At 36.9% G+C, this 9,082-nt stretch overlaps 1 protein-coding gene across 3 annotated transcripts in view; it reads left to right on the top strand.

Moving 5' to 3' along the window:
• The first annotated feature begins 1,649 nt into the window (after positions 1-1,649).
• Positions 1,650-9,082, top strand: part of LOC135203537 (trifunctional purine biosynthetic protein adenosine-3-like) — a 30,387-nt gene continuing 22,954 nt past the window's right edge. Inside the window, exons 1-6 of one of the 3 annotated variants that reach the window (XM_064233268.1) lie at positions 1,650-1,779; positions 3,545-3,711; positions 5,562-5,669; positions 7,572-7,711; positions 8,094-8,268; positions 8,764-8,974. In XM_064233268.1, coding sequence (XP_064089338.1) covers positions 3,547-3,711; positions 5,562-5,669; positions 7,572-7,711; positions 8,094-8,268; positions 8,764-8,974 — 799 coding nt within the window. In that variant the 5' untranslated portion in view covers positions 1,650-1,779; positions 3,545-3,546. The other 2 variants (XM_064233269.1, XM_064233267.1) reach the window with 2 other exon arrangements.

The raw sequence follows: 9,082 nt of genomic DNA, 5'->3' as shown, positions 1-9,082 counted from the left end.
CTATTAATTCTCTCATTACAAACAAACATAAAGCCTAACGTTCTAACTTATATAAAGTACAGAATTTTGCATAAAAGAGTCGTGTAATTTAATCTGTATATAGCTGACATAAGGGAAAGTCAGGTAAAACATTGAAAAAAATGTATTCCCTTACTGAACGATCAGTAATTTACATACTAGATAAATAAGTATGCATGTCCATTTTTCTTTGACAAGAATTAGATGTAATTTTATGTTAAGTAACCTATAAATTGTTATGAAATATTACTGCGCAGGGTTTTTGACGTCACAAAAACCGTAGTCTAGTAATTTTCCCGTTTTAAAAACCAGTCTTTTGACCATTTCCGACGTTTACCAGGTTTATCAGAGTCCAATGCCAACACTTGTGCTATGGCCACTGATGCATCCATGTCGAAGATTTTGACGATACTGAATTTTGATGGGAAAAACGCCTAAACGTGGGCAATTATGCATAAAAATTTTGTATCAAAGTTACACGTCAAAATTTTGATGCAAAATTTTTACGCTTTTTTTTTAACGTGTATGGGCCCCTTAAGGCCTTCTCCTCATTCCTGGCATTCTAAAATAGTGAAAAATAAAAGGCTGACTACTTCTTCAAGACGGGTATAGCATTGTGTTAGGCTTGTGTTATGATAGTTTAGTTCCCTATTTGATTAGAGATCAAGACACTGATGCTACTTGGTGCTATAAATCTGGCATGGAATGTATAGTTAAGTCAACATTTTCGTTTCTTTTCTTTCTGTATTCCAATTTCGGGTCTTTCAGTCACAGTGAAACCCGGGAACATTTCCGGGGAGAGGTCATTGAAAACAGGACTGACGTCTGGTCACCATTAGCTAGAGAACCTAATCCCTAGAGATATGTGCCATATCCCGAGAAGGTCAAGACACAGTCCATGGAAGCAAGAGAACACTTGTTAGAAGGTCACTATATAGCCCGCAGCAAAAGACAGCTCTTAATGGGAAAATGACAGTAAAGAGGTCTGAAAGGCGTAACAGGAGAAAACCTTCGCATTTGTATCGTGAATCAAATGTTAGGAGAGGGTTGAAAATAAGGTCGAAGAGAATGCGCGCAGATTACTAGAACAAGGAATGAAAGGGGTTGCTGACAGAGGCCGAAGGGACGTTGCAAAGACCCTTAAGTAATGCCTACAGTGCACCACGAGGTGCGCTGACGGCACTATACACCACTACGAGGGCCGATAATGGTAACAGAGACATCCCGCCTGCAACCGGAAGTAGTGGTACGACAGATAGGTTAATCAGTTAAGCAATGGGAGGATATAACCTAGATGTTTGCATTAAAATGTAAGCTATTCAAAATGGTGCCTTATAAAATCTCCGGATCGGTAGAAGGAAACAGTGAAATTAGCAACGATCGACCTGCACAGTCGTAACCAAGAACACCGATTACTATATTGCTGTGCAATAGTACGTAAGCGACGCAAGAGGAAAAAAAAACCATAAGCTTTCTCAAACTGTTATTCCTTATTTCTACGGTTGTCCGTCATTCAAACCCACTTAATTAGTGTAATCATGTTGTTACTGCTGTAGGTACACGAATGTATCGGCCTGTATGCAATGTTCTGGAAAGGCAGAATAGAGTGGTTATAAAATTATCGCATATTCTCATAAATGACAGCGTAAGCAGTTCATGGAAAGGAACTTTTCGTTCAAGGTCGAGGCAGATCCCTCATCACTGTGAATCCGATAGTGGGCAACTGGTTTTGGCCCAAGGCTGCACAAGAAAGCGACCCTGGTGAGGTTTAAAGAAGTGATGTTAGAACTGGTGTCGTTTCCACTGCGACATTGAGGTTGTACAACTCGTATACTTCTGTCACTTCAAGCCTCTATTGGAATGAATGAGACCCTTCACAGTATAAACCGAAATCATATTCATTTCATAAATACCCGTGACGACGCGTTATCCAAATTAACGAGGTTTTCGTCGAGCCGGCGATTAGGGTAGTGGGATAGCGGAGAGAAGCGGACCGGGTGGTTGGGCTGTGGGCAACAGCGGCACGGGGTACGGTGGACAACTTGAGAATTGAGATCCTGTCCTGCTGCCTCAGTCTCAGTCTCAGTGGTCACCTAACTCGAATCGCAGACGTCTACATGCGGTTTCCCTGTGCCTCAGTGGTTTGGTTTTCTGTGATTTGACCGGGAATTACAGTGTAAAAGGGATTTAGAATATTGAGCAATACCTTCAGCGTCAGGATAAACGGTAGGCGCCAGTGTCTTGAACAGTCAACCATATCGTACTATTTTTTTCTTTTTACTATAGAATGAATGAGTTTATATGTGAACTGCCCACAATTGCACTACAGAAGAGACTGTTGTCATCATTACAGAAATCTAAGGGATATGAATATGTTCTAAACTAAGACTGTTACTTAAAAGTTTTACTTGAATACGGATGTCACCATCCAGTATAGGACTATCAATCCTGCTTGAGGGACGAACAAGTAAACAAGTTAACCCTACTTCTGTCAACCAGAGGCAAATCAGTTCTCAGAATGACTAAAAAAAATAATATAAAAAAAAAAAACTGACATTAAGACAGCTACACGGTTTACAAATGCTCGTAGGGATAAATATGCAAATGGGTCCCAAAACCAGTTATACGTTTTAACGTTCTTTAGTAAACCGCATTTAATATATCTCTTAGTGTCTCCACAACCACGATTTGATAATGGCCAATTATGTAGGGTATACTTCTACTGTGGGCAGGATAGTCATGCTCCGCTGCTTATATAAGGACATTTGTTTTTATATGTACGGTAAAACATGTAATATATTTACTGTTACTTTGATTTATATTTCTGCCTTATTTTTCGCATTCCCGGCGAAGCTCGCTCTGCAAATTGAACGTCTTTTAGGCTTTGTTTCATACGTTTAACCTTTTGTCTGCTTATTTTGAATGACAACTGTGAATGATTAAGTATTTCTTACGATTTCGTATTTGGGTCTCGTTATCACTAATATCCGACATGTTCGGTGTTTTTTGTGAGTCGATGCAGTCCAGAGTGCAGGCAGGAACGTTCTCCTTCGAGTATAGTATTATTATTATTATTATTATTATTATTATTATTTATTATTATTATTATTATTATTATTATTATTATGCACAACATGAAGGTAAGTGATGCATATCTTGCTTAGCAAAATTCACAAACGTATCACGGAAGCAGCAAATTCATAGAATAATACGTATAGGTTCTTGACTTCTTGTCAAGATTAGCTTAGCCACTATTTGTTAAGACAATATTATGCCACTTGGAGATATATATATATATATAATATCTATATATATATATATATATATATATATATATATATAGAATATATAATATATATCCAAGTGGTATAATATTGTCTTGAAAAATAGTGGATTTTATGGTGTGTGTGTGTGTCAATCTGGTGGAAACAGAATGTACAAAAACAAGTGAATATAATCAACAATAAACAAAAAAAAAAAAGAATTTGCAGTGAACATCCCCTAATGAAAACGCATATGCTTGCAGATATGAGCGCCTTGCTCGTGATTGGCTCAGGGGGGCGGGAACACGCCCTTTGTGATGCCCTGGCAAAATCTCCCTCGGTGTCATCAATCCTGGCGGCTCCTGGCAACCCCGGCACTGCTGCCCTCAGCAAAGTCTCGAACATCACATTGAATGTCAAGGACCATCAGGTGAGTCGCCTTGGTGTATTCTCTCTCTCTCTCTCTCTCTCTCTCTCTCTCTCTCTCTCTCTCTCTCTCTCCATTTATACACGACTGTATATGCTCTTGTTGAGTTAGTCTAGAAATACCCACAAAAATTAGTTTCAAAGTTGAGTAAGTTGAAGGTCTCTCTCTCTCTCTCTCTCTCTCTCTCTCTCTCTCTCTCTCTCTCTCTCTCTCTCTCTCTTGTTGATGAAAGCATAATATTTAATTATTTACATTCATTCTTCAAATATGTTTTATACTCAATGAATTGTATTGCAAAACCGCAGGCAAAACCTTCCCCCTTTCATGCTTAAATGGAATTAACCCAAAGAAAACGACGGAATTCACTCTTGAAGGAAGAATGCTTATAGTCAGAGAAAAACTGAAGCAGGAGGAGAGTTCCAAAGCCAGAGATAACTGAAGCAATATTAGGGGAGTTCCAAAGCTTGGCTAAGTGACTGAGGGAGAGTAAGTGTCACCGAATCTACAGAACAAATATGGGGAGAGGTTGCTGGAGTGTTATAAGGAGCTACTCCTAGACAATAAAAGGCCTCTTTGTCAATTGAGATTTAGGTGATAAATGCATTGCATGAAAACTTATATATATATATATATATATATATATATATATATATATATATATATATATATTAGATAGTAGAGGAAAGAACAGTTCCCTTGAACACCGTTAGAGTTAAGACCGGGAATGACAAACCAATCTAATATCTGAAGTAAAATAAGGTCACAAAGCCATAAAGAGAACGTTTGAATAATAGCACCTTCTGCTACGACAGAATCAACTTGCCTTTGTGAACAGATGCATACGTAGTCAACTCTGTTGGAAACTAGCATCCAAAAGGAAGTAGAAATAACTTTTGGACATGCTCCAGTTTCCATTAATTACATTAATTATCAGTGGAGTATGAAAGACTATCTTGGAGCTGGCAATTAAGCAACTGGCTGGAACAACCAAGGTTTTTGAATTAAGACCTATTTCTCTGTAACTTCGAATGCATGGATACAATCCTACATGAGGTGAGTGAGGGCCCTCATGATGATAATTTCCTGGCAAACCTTAGCACCCCGCCCCCCCCTCGTTATATTTTAACGAATGCATCTAAAACTGGGTGTGGGCTGCCATCCTCTTCAAAAGATTAAGAGACTGTTTACCCTATCGATCTCTGAGGGGCAGCCAAATATTCCGAGAGTTTAAGGATTTGTTTTTAGCACCAAAGCTGCTCTACCCAAATCCAGATTACTAAGCCTTTTTCCAATCCAGATAGCAACCAATGATACATCACCCGAGCTTGAGAGAGGTAGATATTCCGAATTTGGGAGAGGGGCTCTTCTTAACTGCTCTCATTACACATAGGGAGAAGGATTGTTTCTCGGAAATATACATACATATCCAGCAGCTAAGTCACTTTCAAAAATTACCCCTTGATATAGTTTTCTCTTGTACTTTAGCCACTTTTGACCCACAAACCAATCTTTACCTCTGAAATCTGTCACAAAACTTTTCTTAAACATTTTACCATGCTTTCTGCTATTTTTAGTTCCAAGATGAAATGCAATGAAAACAGTAACGCACTGTACAGTATACATAAGCTGTAAATGAATCCAGTATGGAAAAGGAAGCTCTAATTTTGGAGTTATTGTTTATAAAAGATGAAATATCTTCTAATTATCAACTCCCTATTAATATTATGTACAGAACTAGTTGTTATAATTAGTAGTGTTCTTAAAATGGGATAGAATAAGACCTCTGCTGTAAAGTATAATACAATATCTATACGTTCTGGAACTGAGCATTTTTCCATGTTTGACATTTAAAGGCTGTGATAGATGCCTGCAAGAACAATGAAATTGAAGTTGTCGTCGTTGGACCAGAGGACCCACTGGCTGATGGACTAGCTGATTCTCTGAATGCGGCTGGTATTAAGGTATGTATTTTCCACTCTGATGAATCATATCTCGGTATCTGATGTACTAAACAGTATACGTATAGGCCATAGTCATTTTTAATTGTTTTTTAATTTTTATACCTGTCATTATTGAATGATTTGTTCTATAGTATTTCTACATAAGTTTATACTGTCATTATTTAATGATTTGTTCTATACTATTTCTGCTTAAGTTTTATTCATAGTTATGGGATAATGTATCATCAAGAGTTCTTTCAACATACATAAGAATTGTGCTACTTAATTTCGCTTTAGTTTTTGCTGTACATCATCTGGTGATGTACTAGTTTTCTATAAGGGGTAATGATTATTCCTCAGATACTACTTTTTATTCCCGTAAATTCCCTTACTGTTATAGTGGAGGCATCCTTACATGTAATGTGACCCTCCTTGTCAACCTTTACTTCTTTGGTAACCTCTGGACAACGTTGGATTTCACTTACATATCATATAACTTGCATTTAACTTTATCTTGAAAGTGTTATGAGGAGGCGCAGGTTTGTCAATTATTTTGGAGATAAATGGAACGCCTACAGCTTAGTTGGCCAAGAGTATCGTCTGCTAGATAATTGGCGGACGAATACAAACAAGTTGGCGGGCGTATGTTTTGGCGCGATTTTTGAAAACGGGCAGTAATAGAATGTCGAAAAGTCTATAAAAACGGTAAGGTGACGTTTCAAATCTCAGGATATTTATGCAAAACTGTAACTTTCGGATTTCTTGTTTACCGAGATACTCAGTGGTGTTACGGTAGACCCCCCGACTGCCAGTTATTTTTTAAAAGTTATAAGCTGCAAAAAATGGCATTATTCAAATAGTCTTTTGTACGAATTAATTATTAAATGCAATTACTATGTTGCTTCTTTATGTGAGACTGCCCAAGAGATACATGAATGTGTTTTTGAAAAATCTCTGATCATTCTTTTGAAAATTTGAGTGTAGGGTTTGATTTCAGGGCAGTTATAGCTTACTACAGTCTGCAATTTACAATGATGGTCCTGATTTAGCTATTGGTATATATAATATATATATATATATATATATATATATATATATATATATATATATATATACGTATATGAATATGTATATAATTATATATAATATTATATATATATATATATATATATATATAACACATCAAGCCCACAATTGTCCCCCCCCCTTTAATATCTAAATACGCTCTAACTCAGAATTAATATATTTTCATATATGCTTAACCGAAGGGGAAGTTTTTAGGCTATAAGAGAATTGTCGGCTCCCGGGCGCGAACCCTCGAAACCAGACAAATCCAGGACAACAGTGAAGCTTTTACCCACACCACCACCGCAGGAGGTGGGTAAAAACTTCACTGGCGTCCTGGATTTGTCTGGTTTCGAGGGTTCGCGCCCGGGAGCCGACAATTCTCTTATCGCCTAAAAAACTCCCCTTCAGTTAAGCATATATGAAAATATATTAATTCTGAGTTAGAGCGTATTAGATATTAAAGGACAATTGTAGCTCGATTTATGTATGAATCACGGTAATTGTAATATGACTCATATATATATATATATATATATATATATATATAATATATCTATATATACTATCATATAATTATCTATATATATAGATATATATATATATATATATATATATTATTAAATGTATATATTTTTTTCAAAGAAAATTTTATTAGCATAAAGGTTTGACATATATTTTGGTGGGGAGATCTCAGATTATTGTGACTTTTCAGACTAGATAAGGGGAGAAGTGGCATGTTATTTAAGCATGGCCACTTAGAGAGAGAGCTCTCTTGGTGGCCACGAAGTAAGTCAAATTTGTCCTTGGAATTTACATTCAACATACTGTATTTACTTAAAATGACTTGATTTTCAGGTGTTTGGCCCAAGTAAAGCAGCAGCTCAGATTGAGTCTAGCAAAGCTTGGGCAAAAGATTTTATGCAGAGACATGGCATCCCTACTGCTAGATATCGCACCTTCAATGATCCTCAAGAAGCCAAGAAATTCATACAGAGGTGAGATTGCTTCTCTGATTCTAAGGATACCAAATCTCATGGATGAAGTAAGGATGGCAGAAGGCATCACCAGAGACTAGCTACAAAACTAGTACTTGATATGTGTCTTCACATGGTATTTTGAGGTAGTTTCCATATTAGTTATCATTTCCACTACAAAGCAACATTGCAAAATCATCCCTTGAGTATCAGGACACAGCAGTTACAGCAGTTTACTTGAACAAACTAATAAAAGTAACCCTTCTGTAAACAAAATTCCCAAACCCCAAAGCATTTCATAGGTTTGTCTTTTAAAAGGAAGGGTTATGTAACTTTCATACACTAATTTGATGATGCTTGAATGCCTCCAAACTATAAGCTACACCGTTTTTTTATTTTTCAGTGAATCTTGGCATGGATACGTGGTGAAGGCCTCAGGTTTAGCTGCTGGCAAAGGGGTCATTGTAGCACCTTCGAAAGACTTGGCTCTAACAGCTGTGGAAACAGTTAGTCATAGCTTTGGTAATGCAGGAAGCACACTAGTTATTGAGGAAATGCTTGAAGGCAATGAAGTTTCTGTAAGTACACGGATCATTCAGTTACATAACTAGGATTTTATTCTGTTTTGCTCATTGTCATCTGTTAAACTCTAAATGCTGAGCAAGATTACAGTTTTGTTTTTCTCTTGACCGAAGTCATGGTATCCGTTTTACAGCTTTGGTGATATAAATCTTGTGGAAAAGGTTGAAAAAATCTGATATTGAAAATATTTTCCCTCTGGATTGTTAACCCATCAGCCCTAGTGGCTAAAAGTATCTAAAAATGCAGTAGGTCACTATATGTTATTGACACAATTTGTAGATTAAATTCTGAAGAGATGCATACTGTGATGAGTTTTCATTATTTTTAGGTAAACTGGCATACAGCTAAAGCTGATATTCAGCGAGATATTCCTTCATATTTCACAGTATTTATGTCATTGTGAATGATCAATCACAAGGTTTTTTCATTAAGATCATTGCTTTTCAAGGTGTAAATAGGCAATGAAAACTTTTTCCACTGTTTCATTCCAGTCACTTGGCTTCACGGATGGCACCACAATAGTAATGATGCCACCAGCTCAGGATCACAAGCGTTTGGAGGATGGGGACCTTGGTCCTAACACTGGTGGGATGGGTGCCTATTGCCCTTGTCCTCTTGTTTCCTCATCACAGGTTAAAGCTATTGAAGATATACTTAGAAAAACTGTCAATGGTTTGAAAGCTGATGGCATTCCTTTTGTAGGTAAAGTAGAAAATGGTTGTTAAAATTATTTCTGTGTATATTTTACATGACAAAAGTGTGACCCAATATAGTATTCATGATCTGTAACCTAAAGGCATACAAATACTC

The sequence above is a fragment of the Macrobrachium nipponense genome, chromosome 36, assembly GCF_015104395.2.
Source record: "Macrobrachium nipponense isolate FS-2020 chromosome 36, ASM1510439v2, whole genome shotgun sequence".
NCBI classification, from domain to species: Eukaryota; Metazoa; Arthropoda; class Malacostraca; order Decapoda; family Palaemonidae; genus Macrobrachium; species Macrobrachium nipponense.
This window is presented reverse-complemented; position numbering and strand designations above follow the sequence as displayed.